Source organism: Aquila chrysaetos, chromosome 18 (assembly GCF_900496995.4).
Source record: "Aquila chrysaetos chrysaetos chromosome 18, bAquChr1.4, whole genome shotgun sequence".
NCBI classification, from domain to species: Eukaryota; Metazoa; Chordata; class Aves; order Accipitriformes; family Accipitridae; genus Aquila; species Aquila chrysaetos.
This window is the reverse complement of record NC_044021.1, coordinates 1,237,716-1,253,742: the sequence shown is the minus strand read 5'-3', so window position 1 is coordinate 1,253,742 and position 16,027 is coordinate 1,237,716. Positions and strand designations below refer to the sequence as shown.

The 16,027-nt window shown below is 39.9% G+C and overlaps 1 protein-coding gene across 5 annotated transcripts in view; it reads left to right on the top strand.

Moving 5' to 3' along the window:
• Positions 1 to 16,027, top strand: part of SEMA5A (semaphorin 5A) — a 341,199-nt gene that overhangs the window by 189,893 nt on the left and 135,279 nt on the right. For all 5 annotated transcript variants that reach the window (XM_030041900.2, XM_030041903.2, XM_030041902.2 and 2 more), the window contains 2 exons: positions 1,852 to 1,950; positions 3,153 to 3,366. In XM_030041900.2, the coding sequence (XP_029897760.1) occupies positions 1,852 to 1,950; positions 3,153 to 3,366 (313 nt within the window). The remainder of the gene's footprint in view (positions 1 to 1,851; positions 1,951 to 3,152; positions 3,367 to 16,027) is intronic.

Sequence of the window (16,027 nt, the reverse complement as noted above, 5' to 3'; positions counted from 1 at the left end):
GTGAATCCCAGGAATGTCAGAGTTTAAAAAATTAACATTATTTTTGAACAGAAAGAGTGGGTGATCAGCGTGCAAGTAATTTGGCAATGGCACTATTTCAGGGAGCTCTGGAATATGAAGAGGAGACGTTGGATGGGTTGTAATGTCAGTACCCACTTATTTTTCCTACACTTACATTCCATGGCTTTCTGCAAAGGGCAAGATGGAAGTAGCCCAAAGAATAAATTACTGTTTTACATTCTATCAACCTCCCTAAGCACCCTTCCCACAAAAAAAAAGAAGGAATTGCTGCCTCTTTTTTCCTTGGTTAAAACAACCTGCAACAGGGAAATGGCCTAGAAGTGAAATAATTACTTCTTAAAAGGCTAGTTGCACTGCCCAACTCTGTTATATGGTTGCATATTAGCTTCTGTTTGGTTGAAAGAATGTTAAGATGACAGTTTTGGTAAGTTCAAGGTAAAAATACAACAACTTTATCTAATGGGAATCAAATCTTAATTCTAAGATGTTTGACACTTACCTTTAAAGGCTCGAGGTGAAGCGTTTAAAAGCTACATTTTCATGAGATACTAATGCGAATGTAGTTTTGGGGGGTATTTTTTCAAAGAGGTGGTTTTTTTCTGAGATTTTACTGGGTGGTGGGTGTTGTTTTTTTTTAAACTTCATTTTGTATTAGGAAAGTTATAGATAATAGATTCTGAGAGTTTTCTCAGAGATCTTTAAGGTATTTTGCCCATCTTGCTTTGCAGTCTGTTTTGTGCCTTTTCAATTTATTCAGGATTCTATTTCTTGTCTTCCAGGATGAGAGTCTATTTTCAAGATAAACAAGCAATACATTTAATATAACTGTAGGCCATATAATGGGACTTCTGCACCATTACTATTACATGGATTTACTTACACGATTCCACTTAATATCTCTTAGAATTGCACAGCTGTATTTTCACAAGGTTTTTTTTAATGCTTTACATGAGACTATCTTGTGAATAAGTGCTAGAGAGCATTCAAATGGAAGGTTCCAGGAAACTTTATTTTTTCCAAGCATATTGTTGATTTTGTTCATTTTATTAGGTAGGGACGTTGATTTTTGCAGGCGGAGTGTTTGAATCTTTCCTACATACAGTTCTGGGAGATTTTTAGTATTGCAGAAAAAGGCTTTCTGTCTGAATAAACAGTAGAAATTGCTGTTGGTTTCTAGCTTCTGAATTGAGAGAAATGAACATCATAAAGCTTTCACACATCCTAATGGGTTAAAAAGCATGTCAGATTATTCCTCAGGGGTGAGCATCTATATATTGAGGTAATGAAATTTCTTGAGAAACTTCAAATTAACAGAAACATAGATGCTTCTAATAAAACATATTGTGCAAATTATGAAACCAGTAGTGACAAATCTACGTCTGAACATCTCAAGAATTTTATTTGTACTGGTTTCAACATACTTGTGTTACTGATAGCCTGTTCTTTCTCCTGTTTTCCTCCCAACTTCCTCCCTTGGCCTGATCTGTCTTCAAAACCAGCATCCGATCCGTTGAGACAGCAGTGCATTATTTAAGTCAGCATCTATCACTTCAGAGTTTAGCTAAACCTTTGAAACATACACTTAGAAGAAATCTTCAGTACTGAAGAAGTTTGTTGTTACCCTGTTAAGAACTTCTCACAAAGACTGATGGATGCATGTGTTGTAGTTAGGAAATCTATGTATATAATTATTGCTAACACATCAGGTGTGCTCAGGCCTTGTTCCCCTAAATTTTTATGTGTGGCCACAAAACCATGGAAAGCAAATTGTAATTGGTCTCCCCTATCCTTTGAAGTACCACTGAATAGTCTTTCTTTTCTGCATGGCAGGAGGAATGCCAGAACTACATTCGAGTGCTTCTTGTTGGAGGCAACCATCTCTTTACCTGTGGAACCAACGCGTTCACTCCTATCTGCACCAATCGGACGGTATGAGTTCAGCGTTTTGTCCCACCAGCTCGAGTCTTTGTTCTGAGCCAGCAGACCAAAAGGCAGAGCGTGCTGTGGTTGAGTCCACGCTGTTTGCGTACCGGTGGGTGAGCTGATGTGTAAAAGGCTGATTTGGAGAGTGGCAGGCCAAAGAGGAGAGTTCACCCATGATCTCCTTCTGTGGTCTTCTCCTAAGCTGTGGGAGAGAGCACAGCTACAAGCAGCTCAGTTCCTCCCACATGCCAGTTTTTTATGAACCGTAGGTATTTCTAAGACTTCTGCCACTCTGTCAAGTTTGGTTGGCATCAACTGGTTTAGTTACAAGATGTAGTTGGGTAGCTGCCTACTGTGTACGTGTAGTTCTGGAGAAGATGAGGGTACCAGTGTTAGTGATTTCTGACTGGCAAGAATGAGAAATCTTGGTGGACAAAATCTGTCATTCTGTTTCTGAAAAAAAACTAGTTGTCATTTATGAGTATCAAAGCAAAAGAGTCCATTAAGGATCAATAATAGTCATAATAAAAATCAAAATGTCACTGTTTGCTCTAAGCTGGCTATTTATTTCAGGAGGGGAGGGTAGAGATGTTTTAATACAAAGAATAGCTGTATCACCAAAAAACTCCTTGGCACATTTATTATATTTAAACCTATTGTACCTTTATTATCAAATAACATATTAATATCATACTGTGGTTTATGGGTGAAAGCATTAGGGCTACTAAATCAGAGAGTTAGTTCTGCTGAACTGGAAAGCTCTTTTTTTTAAATCTCATTTTTCAGGTGAGATTCTTTCCTAGAACACACCAACAAAACAAATAGTTTTTTTTTTTTTTTCATTGTCTGACCATTTGCTACGGTGAATACCTTAGCTGATTCTGGCAATCAGATCTGTTTTTCATAATAACAGTCTGTCTAGAGATAATTAATTTTTGAGTTGCTTCTAATATAAAACATTTTAGGCATGGTGGCTAATGATTAACTTGCATGTTTTACATACCAAAGTGGCAGAAGTGAGATCAGACAACATTATAGTAAAACTTTTTATATTAGACAGTTCCAGATTGATGTAAAGGTCAGCTCATTACTGTTGTACAATACCACAGCAGATGACTGGTGTTTTTGGTAGGATTTTGCTCAGATTGATGCAGCTTGGCTGAAATGATAATATTCAGGTCATTTTAATTCCTTTTTCTCTTTCACAGTTAAGTAACTTGACAGAGATACACGATCAAATCAGTGGCATGGCTCGTTGTCCTTACAGTCCTCAGCACAACTCCACTGCTCTTCTCACTTCCAGTGGGGAATTATATGCTGCTACAGCCATGGATTTTCCAGGAAGGGATCCTGCTATTTATCGCAGTTTGGGGGCCCTTCCTCCTCTCCGCACTGCCCAGTACAACTCCAAGTGGCTGAATGGTGAGTGCTGATGGACCATGAGACTCATCTTTTTTTAACCCAGGTTCTCCATATTCAGTCTTGAAAGTCCATTCTGAGAGTTTGAATGTTTTTAGAGTATTGTTTATCTCATTTAAAAATTATTTTGCATAATATTTTTTATTTTACTAGTATAATTATTATGGTATTTAATTAATATAGTTGCAGTTTGTAGATGTGCACTTAAATATTTACGTCATGTTTGCAGGCATAGGGATGAGCTGTACTGTATCTCTCAGATGCGCTCACATGGCAAAGCTGAGTCAGCCAAGAGCCGCAGCTTGCCTTGAGCATTCTTTTGTGGCGTCTTTCAGAAACCTAAGGCAGAAAATAAACAGTTTAGAATGGACTGAATTCTCCTGGCTTTCCCTGCAGGTCCCAGCCTTGACAAGCAGAAAATGTTGTGCTTTCAAGCTTCTTAGGTGGCAGACTGATCGTTTTGACGCTAATTATAGCCAAAGGATAGGGACTAGTCTGCAAAACATATCATAAAATCGTGTTGTAGCAATGACTCGTGTGGCATGGATGTTAATCACCTGATGAGGATTTCCAGCTGGGAGAAGCTGTAAACTGATAGGTATTCCTCAGATGTCACAGGGCCAGTTGCCATTTTATGTATTACAAAAAAGAAGCAGATTCTTCTAAAATGAAAATTATTGTTTAACATAAAATGTGAAATTATGTATATTATAATTTGCCTATGCTTGTCTCAGTAGAAAGAAACCCATATTTTCATAACTCATGCTATGTGACACAACAGTCACTATTCCCACAGTGCATTTCATGTTATGATGGGATTATTCTCATGTTTGAAATTAAGTACAAATACAAACTCTTCTAGCTTCAGAACATTAGGTCAGCTGAGAGAGACAGACTTTATTTTGAGTATTTCAGTTCTCATATAATCTGAATGCTGAATTGTGCATATTTGCCTGGTGTATTTTTCTGTACAAAGAAGCCATCAGAGGTAGCTTGGAGAAATTTGTGACCTTCTCTGAAGGTCAGCCGATTTTAGAATATTAATTAACAAACCAAAACCAAACTGCATGGAACATAACAGAATTATAGCAGTTCAAAAGAAATGAGAGAGGAAAAATGAGCTAATTGTATAGATATCCCTGTTCAGGTGCCTTTTCTCCCCACAGCCGTGGTATCGGAACTAATTGCTGTGCCACACCTGGGTGCTTCTGTCAAAGGGAAAAAATTCTTCACACTGAATTTTCAGTTTAACTGGATGTGTTTTATGCCAAAGGGCACACTAAAATTCCCCCCCCCCCCCCGACTCCTCTAATTAATCAGATTCACTGTATTTACAGTTTGTCTATTTAAAGCTTCAGCTACATCTATACATTCTCTGTTAGAGCTCATTCTTCTGCCTCAAAACTGTTTAGAATTAAGTTACTAGGGAAGTGCAGCTTTTCTCTTTGAAGAACAAGATGAGTTTTGTAATTGGAGCCAGTTCAAGCAAATCCAATAAAAGGCTGGAAGCAGCCCAGTTACCTACGTGAAAGGGACGGGGAATGTCTTCTGGGGTAGCTAAGAGCTGGGGATTCATCTGCTCGAGCTGGGGATTCATTTGCTTTTATGTCAATTTGCCTGCTCATATGTGACTCAGCACCAAGGAACCGCGTTAGTTTTTCGGTGCTTAGATGGAAGTGAAGGTTTTGCTGCTTTCAGTGAGAAAGTAACACAGATAATCCTGCAAGAAAAGTAAGGCATCAGCTGGAATGGAAGCTTCCTAGTCAGTATCTGTTCAGCAGCAGTAGCTGACAGTTACTGTAATTCAGCCTTGGTTTTAGGTGTGCACGTGCATGGACGTGCATCTGTGAATGTTTCCAATTTAAAGTTTTTCTTTTACATCCATGTTTCCCTCAGAGGTGCAATGTTTTTTCTCACTTAGATTTTCTACTCTGCAAATCACGTTGGACCAGTTCAAACCATCTCTGGGGGCAATGGCAGTACTCTAAACCGCCGCTGATTATCTTGCTCCATGTGTTATTGCTACGCAATAAAGACGTTGTTGATTTTAATGGCTAGCACACTTCTCAGTGCATTCAGGGGTTTTCAGAGCCGTCAGTCAGGCCAAAGGGATGTGCCCATCTGCTTAGGCAGTCTGCTCTCAGTGTTCACTGTAACTTGCGGTGAAGGACCTCGACGTGGCAAGCTCTGAATCTTCATCACAGAAGAAACCTTGTTCCTAATCTTAATTGTCAGAAGGTCTGTAATCACAGGAACCATGACACATGGTGTGGGAGGGGAAAACGGAGCTGACATGTCATGTGGCTGGGGTGAGATCCCATATTACCGTGCTGGGATTTCAGCTTCTGGAATCACAGATATCAGAAATAAAAAAAATTTAAGTTGACGGCCTGAGCTTCCCCGTTCATTCTGGTTCAGCCAGAGTCCTGTATTTATCAGGTCCTGCCTTCTCCTGGGGGCTTGATAGGTCTGGAAGCAATCCACACCAGCTGAATAGGTAAGTTAGCAGTTATTTTCAGCATATGTTACTGAGCATCATTATGATCAGGTACTTAACCTTAGTAGATTACGGAGAAGTCAGTGAACTTCCGTTTCTGTATTATCATTTTCTTGATGCACTCAACACTCAATTATCTGGGGTGATGGAGTGTTGGGATAGCTTGGTTAAAAATATGAATTATTCAGGATATGTGTAAAAGTAAGGTACAAGAATACATTGTGAGAGTATGACTGAAAGGAAAAAGGAAAGTTCAATGACCCCATGGTATATGAAGCACAAAGATCTTGAGCAAGCACTGATCCAAAAAGGTAGATGGACAATGCAGCATCACTGCCAACGCAGAAAGGACCAGACTACCTTAGTGCTATGACCTGAGCATTCACCGTAGTTCAACAGTGCTACAGGTTGGGTCGCTCACAAAGAATTTATCAGCTGACAGGGAAGAGACAGCCCCTGTGTTATCCTCACCTTTCTTGCCAACCCTGTCAGTGCCCTGTAACTCTGTCACTATTCTCAATCAAGAGGAACATGATGACCCAGATGAGTTAACAACTGCTGCAAATCAGTGCTCTTCCCATCCAACAGCCCAGCTGGCTGCAGGATAGTAAATCTGAAAATGTGAAACAGAAGCCACCTCTCCCTCTCGTGATGGCATGCTTTGGCCGTCTCTTTTTCTCATGTAGAGAAAAAAGTAATTCTTGATGTTACTGAAGTGAAGATATATATGCACAAACAAATGAAGAAGGTAGAAAGGCTGCTTACCAGTAAGTTATTCTTTAAGGCGTGTTGTTCTGCTACCTACTCTTCCTTCTTTTTCTCTCTGAGTCTGCGTTCAAGTACTTTTGTGCTTGAGAGAAATGACTTGAGGTAATAGAGCACACACTGAGGATTATGTCTAAAGTGGACAGCTCTTCCATTGATTTCTTCTCCTGACCAAAGCAATCAGCGAGACCTTGAGTTTCACCCAACCGCTTAGGTCATTAAAGGGCAGCATGTTGCTAGAACATTTTAAAATTACCTTTGTAGTATTTCATAAAAAGAATAGGCTGCCTTAGCAGTCTGCTTTGAACATTATTAAATGATAACAAATAAAATCTCTTATTAAGAAAAAAAGTACACCTTGATTTACAGCTAGCATGCTGTTTATTTGAATCTCTGTAAGCTCTCAGTGTAACATAGACTTTAAATCCTATCCAGAGTTGATTGTTAGAGTGTGCTTCTAATTAGACTTTGCTTTAGAGTTGATCTGCAAAGTGCAGCAGGGGAAGCATTCATCTTCCTTTGCTCTAGAGGACAGAGGTAAATGCAATAGTTGTATTTGTAGTCCACAAGCTGCAGTGGGTCCAGATTGGCGAGGAAAAGCCTCCACTGCTTAGACTTAGAAACTTTTTCTGTGGTCCAACATTTACAGTTAGTAAAGGTATTTCTCCTTTCAATTCACCTCCTCAAATCAGTAAATGTTTGGTCTGATGTCTCAGTGTGAAAGTTTGCATTAGTCTATAATGTCTGTTTGCTTCACTTGGCCAATAAAAGGGCAAAACAGATTAAAGAAAAAATTGAAATCCCAATCAATCCCTTTGTTTCATCACATGGAGAAACACTGGGACATTTGGTTTTGTAATTTGCCAGATGCCTTTGCTTACAATTCCTTGGATCTCCAACTGTCTTGAAATACATTGTAGCCATTTTCTTTATCCTAGAAATACAATGATAGATGCTATTGGAACATGTTAAATAAATAAAAACTTTGTTCTAAATGTCAAGCCACTTCATCAGTAGGCAGACCGTAGATGATTAAAATGTAATCTTACATCAGATGTAGCCCCAAAACAGAAAAAAATAAAATAAAATTTCATACACATTAGAAGCCTTTCCAGCTGAGAAGAGTATTGAAATGTTTGGATTGTTCTGCTCTGCTGGTAGGCATAATGTTATCACTTTTTCCTCTTGCTGCCCTAAGCATTTGATTATTAGATACTCTTAAAATAGTTCTTCTGAGGTCACTTTCTTAGAAACATTTTACATAATAAAAAGCTTATTAATCTAGAGCAGGTACTTTTAGTCTTCACAAGTAACAGCAAAAGGAAAATTCTTACAAAGGTGGTTTGGTTAGTGGGGTTTAATACAGCTCTGAATCCATTCCTATTATTGTTTGTTAGCAGACTTTTATTATAACTCTTGCTGCTAGTAGGATATGTGGCAAGAAATTATGACCTAAGAACAAAAATTAATCCTTTCACTTTTGCTTTTAAGGATTAATGGAAATAGCTATGATAATTCAGGGTTATCCTTTTGTTTTTCTGTTTTTTAATGAAAAGCCTTGTAATTACCTAGTGCAAGCTTTTCCTATTATGTAATATTCTATGTAACTCAAAACCAGTGTGTTCTTGAGCTGTGCAATTTGGTCTTTAGCTTTCAGATAAGAGACCTGACTGAAAATACGCAAACCACATGCTACCGGTTGTTGCTTATTTTGCAAGAAGATAAATTAATTACTTTCCTTTGGTTGTGCCACCCGTAAGGTTGGTTCTGTTCTTTTGTGCGTATCATCCTTTTTGCTAGTATCCTAAAATTGGAGAGAAACGCCTGCTGGTTTTGAAACCCATCCTTAGTTTTCTTCACTGGAGATGCTACTAGAGGAAAAATTTGAGCAGTTGTGCTGTGTTTTTCCTTTCAAAGCTGTACATCTCCCAGACGGCAATGACAGAGTAGGAGAGCAGTAAGTTGATGCGAGATGGAGGTGCCTCCCCTGACTTCCTTTCTCCAACGCCAGACTACGTTATTGCAAAACACCTCCGTAGCATTTCCTCACCCATCTAAAATAGAATCATAGAATCGTTTAGGTTGGAAAAGATGTTTAAGATCATTGAGTCCAACCATTAACCTAACACTGCCCAGTCCACCGCTAAACCATGTCCCTAAGCATCATGTCTGTATGTCTTTTAAATCCCTCCAGGGATGGTGACTCCACCACATCCCCGGGCAGCCTGTTCCAGTGCTTGACAACCCTTTCGGTGAAGAAATTTTTCCTAATATCCAACCTAAACCTCCCCTGGTGCAACTTGAGGCCGTTTCCTCTCATCCTATCACTAGTTACTCGATAGAAGAGACCGACCCCGCCTCACTACACCCTCCTTTCAGGTGGTTGTAGAGAGCGATCAGGTCTCCCCTCAGCCTCCTTTTCTCCAGGCTGAGCAACCCCAGTTCCCTCAGCCACTCCTCATCAGACTTGTGCTCCAGGCCCCTCGCCAGCTTCGTTGCCCTTCTCTGGACACGCTCCAGCCCCTCCATGTCTTTCCCGTAGTGAGGGGCCCAAAACCGAACACGGTACTCGAGGTGTCACCTCACCGGTGCCCAGTACAGGGGACGATCACTGCCCTGCTCCTGCTGGCCACGCTCTTCCTGATAGAGGCCAGGATGCCGTTGGCCTTCTCGGCCACCTGGGCACACTGCTGGCTCATATGCAGCCGGCTGTCGACCAGCACTTCTCCAGGTCTTTCTCTGCCGGGCAGCTTTCCAGCCACTCTTCCCTCAGGCTGTATCGTTGCATGAGGTTGTTGTGCCCCAAATGCAGGACCCAGGTGGTAAAGACAGGCAGCACTTCCCATGAAGGTGGGATTTTTTTTCTTCTTACATACCCTAGGTAAAACAGCAAGGTCCACCTTCCATTTATGAAAAGACTAGGAGGCTGCTGAGGGGAGAGCCTGTTATCTGGCCCACTCATGTCAGGTGCCAACTGAAGAGGCTGAGCGAGGAAGGAGGAAAGGCACCCCTGCAAGGAGATCATCAGTGCCCAGCTGCGGAGAGGCGTGACAGGACCATCAGCCTCATTAATGCGGCAGAAAACTATAATACACAGTGAGCCAGAGAGAATGAAAGAACTTAGAACTGAAATACATCTCAACCAAGGGGAAGGTAGAAAAAGGGATGAATTTTGGGGAACATGAACAGCCAAAAAACAGCATTCACCAAAGAAAGGAGGAGGACAGAAATATTGGAGGCAGAGATAGATTTCAGTAGCAGACATACCAAACCTTAAGGTGAAAGGGAAAGGGGATGGTTATGAAAGTGAACTCTGGTTTCATTTCTGTTATGAAAAAACAAACAAATAAAAAACCTAAAAAAACCACCCAAAACTCAAAAAAGGAAGGGAAAAAAGCAAAGAGGACCAGGTCTTCAGGGAAAGCCTTTTGATCATCTCCCTTCCTGCAGAACCAGATCAGAGAAAAAAAAATAAACAGCAGTCCAAATGTTTGGAGAGAAATGGGTAAGCCATCATAATTGGGTTTTCTTTCCATACCTGCTGTTTGGCAAAATCTGCTTAAAGCAAGCTAGGGGGTTTTGTTCTTGTGTATGTGGAATTCTGGATTCCGAGTTTTAAGTAACCATCGAAACTTCTGCATCTTTTAATAGATCCCTATGGCCCAAACCTCTAGTGATTCTGAGTGAATTAAGGTAGTCCTCTATATTTTTGATCCTTGCCCCTCCCTCAATATACTCCTATGCAAGGTGTCTATCCAGTGAATATAGGTGATGGAAAATCCACTGAACTCCAGATAGGACTCTCAAGGACTTGAGTAAGTATTAGATCAGAGTAGAGAATGGTTTCAGTCACTAAGTTTGTTGCTGGCAAATTTGCATCAGCAAAATTATATAATGAATTGCAAAATACTATGCCATGTAAGAACACTTTACCTTGAAAATGAAGGAGATTTATTTGAAATAAACAACAGGCAATAAACCAAGGAATTTTGTAATACCATATTTAAAAACTGTTTTTCAGAAAAGAAATAATTGCATTTCAGAATTTATTAGAGTACAACAGTAAAATGTAATATCTAATGAGTGCATCCACTTTTATGATAATACTGAATTGTATTATAAAATCTATCAGCAAAATAAGAGAAGATTGGAAAAAATGTCTGGCATACACAGTTTTAGTGTGTTTTGCAGTCCTTGCTCTTCCATACCCATAAAATCTTCAATTTAGCAAAAGGAAAAGAATGTAAAAGAAATCATGGAGAGCTGAGGCATTGCAGAAGAAATAGTAGTCAAAATAGATTGGTAGCCAGCTATGCTATGACTGACTAGCATTTTAAGCATGTGTCCTAGATAATTATGAAGTACAGAGGAAAAATAGCTATTAATAAACAATGATTTCTGCCACTTTTATACTAGCATTTAACATTTTACAGTTCAGTTCCTGAGGGTGAATATAACTATGATGACTACAAGTTACATATTACTTTTAAGATGTTTAACTCTGTAGGAAAATTTTACTCTATGATTAAGATTTGTTGTTAAATATTCATGAGCAGTGATGCCTTGGTCAACCTAATGCAAGATCTAGACTATTTTCCAACAGCTGCAGAGGGCTGTACTGAATTAACATACTTAATGAATATAAGGGGATTACAAAATGCAAATCAGAAATGGACTTCATTAATTATGTCAGTAAGGTGAAGAAAACAAAAACAGACTGGCCCATTTGGAGCTTAAATTCCTTCCATTATTTTAAGCTTCCCTTTTGGACAGCATTTCTCGCTGGAGGTTGAACCTTATTAAAAAAAATTCAAAGGCATCTTCCTAGAATTTAATGCCAGTAAGTATTTAGCTGAATACAAATATTTGGAAGAAATGTGTCTTTAAAGGCCAATGGTATGAGGGTGTGATTCATTCATCTAGTGAGGTCAATGAACAAGTGCCAGACAGATGTTGTTCAGCATTAGACCAGTTTGTAGGCTTCCAAGATTTTGACTATATTATATGTGCATATATCTGTATGTGTCTTATTTTGTATGTATGTATAATCTGATCTGTGCCTAGATCTGACAAACTTCTAATTTTAGTTTTCACATTTCTGGGGCTAATTTCACTTTTGACTGGGGTCTCTGAATGCATCGCGCTTGAGATGCGAGCGGTCACTTCTCACAGGGCCAGTCAGTGGAAATCACAGCTCTTTCTTGCTGAGAGTAGGCTTTGGACCTTATAATCCTTAAGGTTAATTGCTGTTATCTCTAGACAGACAGACAGACAGATCATCCCCTGTCATTTGGTTCACTCTGGAAACAGCAGCATCCACTAACTAGGTAAATGAAGTTGTATTAGTCTACTTCAGAGGATGTGGGGTTTTAAAGAGTAAAGAGCACAAGCCAACTTTCTTGCTCCAAAGCTCGGGAAGCGAGAAGAGGCCAGGACTGGCTCAGATGCTCTCACAGAGCTCTCTCAGGCTCCTGTTTCCCATTGCTCTTCCCAGAGAAAGTTTCTGTACAGTTCCTCTCATCCTTTTACCTACTCAGTCTACATCTGCATCGCTAAATTAAAAAGGCCCAGGAAATAAGCTTACGCACGACACCCTTGGTCATCCGTATTGCTCACTTCCCAGCCTGGTTTTGGACCACTCCAGCTACTGCTTTCCCAGTGAAACCCTGGGTGTGACTCAGGGAGAAGTTTGCTGTATCCACTGTTAGCGAGAACCAGGACGGGTGGGGATGCACCATTTGGCTCCTCCTGCCCTCCAGAGTTCCCCATCCCATTCCCAGTAAGCTTTGCACTCCTGAACCCCCCGGTCTGTCCTCACGCGTGCAGCACACCCTTGCTTTCATGCTACGAGAATGCCATTCTGCGGGCTGCAGCGTCAGCCTGTGCTGCCTGGCAGAGCCGCAGCCGGTTCCTACAGGAGCAGCCGGCACTGTCGGACAGCACCAGCGTGCCGCCGGCCTGGCAGCGACTGCGGACTTGGTCTCTTTGGTTTCCGAGTTCCCTGGGTGGGTGGAGAGGGAGAATAATCGAAAGGGAAGCGTTGTCTCTTCCTAGTAAGTGCCTTCTCATTAAGAACAGAGAGACCATGCTCCCTGGAAAATGTAGGTTTGTCTCCAGCCTTTAGGAAAACAATTAGATTATTTCAGATTGAAGCACTATCTTGACTTCACACGGTTCAGTCACCTTTTTTGCGATAACTTAGAAGAGTCTGTGGGGAAATGTCCTTGCAGGACAGTCATGCTGCTTTATGAAGGAAGCCGTAGAGATTCCCAGGCTTTGTGCTGAGTAAGCAAACTTCAGAAATAGCACACTGCGGTGTGTTTGCCCAGAGGCAGCACTAACTGGCCAGGCAGTGCTTTCAGTACATGGGTTTGTGTGTCTGTGTAGCGCTGCTCCATGTTGTACGCTGGAGATCTTTGTCATGTCACACTGACAAACTCGTTTTCTTGCTTTCCTGATTCCATTGGTTCCATTTAATTTGGGAAAGTCTAGTCAGCCTGACACATCCATAAATTGAATATATAAAAACCTATAAAGGTCGTATGCAATAGTCGTGATGCATTATTACAGGTTGACATTCTCATGTTGTTCCATACTAGCTCTGTCCTGTCACATACCAGAATCCTTGCACTTCTTGTGGTGACCTAATAATTCACAAATAAGATGTGTTTACTCTTCCAGAAGTATTTGCAAATTCAGCAGGAAGCAAGAGAGTCATTTCATTTGCTGCATTAAAAACCTTTATGGGAAGGCCTCCATGTCAACAAATAGCAGTTCACAGCACAATATTTGAAAACATATGAACTAATTTTTCCTAGATGGGAATCTCCTTTTTCCTTTGAAGCTTTGAAGTGATTCAGATCACTTTTCCCAAGGAGAAAATGAAATAAATAAAGTCTGACATGATAATCCTTCCATATCCACAGAATTCCCTGAGGTAGCTCTGAGATTATTATATTTCATGCAAATGAAAACAGTTTTCACAAGTTTCAGCAGCAGGTCACATTTTCATCAGTTCAGAATCAGTAAAGTATATGCATAGGTGTTTGCAGATGTATGTATTGTTTCTCAGTTTTGAATCCGTGGAATATGAGTACTAGTTTTTATTTATACATGTATTATGGTTATCAGGGCAGCTTTAAAATATTGTCTCTTGATAGATTGACATGGAATTTTCAAGAACCCTAAAAACATTATGAATGCCTTTCATAGGATTTTTATTCTTGCAGTTCATGAAGATTTTATTTGTAATTCATTGTTCTCCAGACCTTGAGTGCTTCTAGTAGTGGTTTTGGCTCTGCAGTGAGATCCTATTTTGCCAACGTAGAGACCTTTTTATATCAGTGGGCCTCCAGTGAGGAGCAGCATCATCAAGCCTCATTGCAAGGCAGGGCCTCCGTGTTTAGTGGTTGTACGGGGTGGTTTTGTGGGTGGATCAAATTGATGTTGAGTGTTTGCACAATAAGTAGAATCTATTTACATCAGGTGAGACATCTTTGAGATAATTTCAAAGAGAAAGCAGGGTTATAGGCTACAAAAAGTCAAATGCATAGTTGGAAAATTTTACTTTTCCATGCTGTTTCAGGTGGATTGTTTTTCTTAATGTCCACCTTTAGAGGATATTGCTTTAAGTAAGACCTAACCTTAGTGTGGTGGACAAGTAGCCCAAGTTACACTCAGTTCCTTCCATGAGTGTAAGAACAATCTGAAAGGATTTTGCATAGAGAGGGAAGAAAGTACATTAGAGATTAAGAGAAATAATGGCTAGGTGTGGTATGGATATAAATTGAAGTTGGATAATGTGGGACAGTGGGTTCTTTGGTTTTTAGTTAGCCTGGTATTCCTAAAAACATTTTATTTCTAGTATGCTTTAGTTAAATAAATACAAGTTTCTTCCATAGAGCTGAAAACATTGATGTGTATTGAGATGAATGAAACATAATTGGGCTTTACAATAAGCAAAAAGACTTTGCATGCAAGTATCTCTGGATATATCTTTAATATTTGATGCCTGCCAAAACTAACCTGTCTAGAATGTGATACTATATAATTTTCTGATTTTTAGCCACATATTTTTGTCATCTTAGCATTAATACTTGTAATTAAATCTTATATATCATTCTACCCTGTTACCTATCAGCAAACATGCACATTTCTAGAGAAAAAAAGATTAACAAAGTTAAAAAATAAGGTCTTTTTTCAGCTTTCACCAATTTCAGTGTTTAGTGTGTAAATGTGTAACAGTATTATATATTATACTTAAAGAATGAGAGCTCATGAGCAGCTAAGAATTATTTCTGCGAATCTGTAAACTCTAATAATGAAGTTTAAAGGCTTGTGAAGCCTTTAAAGCAAAATCCCTATTGTAATGGAAGTTTTACACACACGTGGAATGAAGATTTGAGGTTCTAACAGGGAAAATGTTATGAATAGTTTAGCTGTTTGTATATTGTCAATCCAATTTTACCTTTATTGCTCTCACAAGCCCTGTCAAACTACTTCATCCCTCTCCCCCCTTTTTTTTTTAAGATGCAAACGCACTGGTACTATGTAACTTCTGAGAGCTCAGGATACCAACAAGTTCTCCTCAAAAGTGTTTGGCTGCTGTCTTCCAGCAAAACACCTGTGCAGATCTGAGTGTGGGGAAAATGTGGTGTGTTACAGACTTATCCCAAGGAAGTGCTTAGTGCGGTAAAGGGTGAACGTTAACAGGGAGGAGTGAGAGAGCTCTCCTTCTGCTCAGCTTCAGGTGTCCTGGGCAGCCGATGACCACCGCTGCCAAAAAACCTGCCCTGGAGACTCTCAGCACAGCAGATAGAGAGGGAAGCAGCACAAGAGGCCACGTGAGCTGGGAGCTGGAGAAGAGCTGTCTGACCGAGTTTGGCTTGCTGCGTGGAAGTGCCACCTTGCTTGCCTTTCTAGTTCCCCTCAAAAGTTGTGACAGGTTTGAGATGTTCCTGCAAAATGCTTAGATTCAATTACAGCAGCTTTTTTCAATACAATAGTGCTGTCAAGATATGTTCACCTATTGAATTTCTTTGGAGTGTTTCCTCACAATCTATGTTTTTAGAATAGTTTTGTTTGTTTGTTTTCCCACTTTATTATAAAATTTGGGAATGAAAACAAAAATTTTGCTTGCTTCTCAGGGATACCAGTGTTCTTAATGATTCCTTACACAAGGGGGGCTCTTCTCCACAAATCTGTGTATCAAATTTGTCTTTCCTTTAAGAACTCATCAGGTTGTCAGTCTTTCTTAAGGTCATGGACTCTCCTCAGTTTTAGTAATCCTAATGGGAAATGGGCCACATGTTTATTGTCTTTGGTATCCAATCTTGCGATCTGTTCTTTTCTAGATTATTTTTTTAATATATTCTCTAATTTCTCCTGCATCACCGCCAGTTT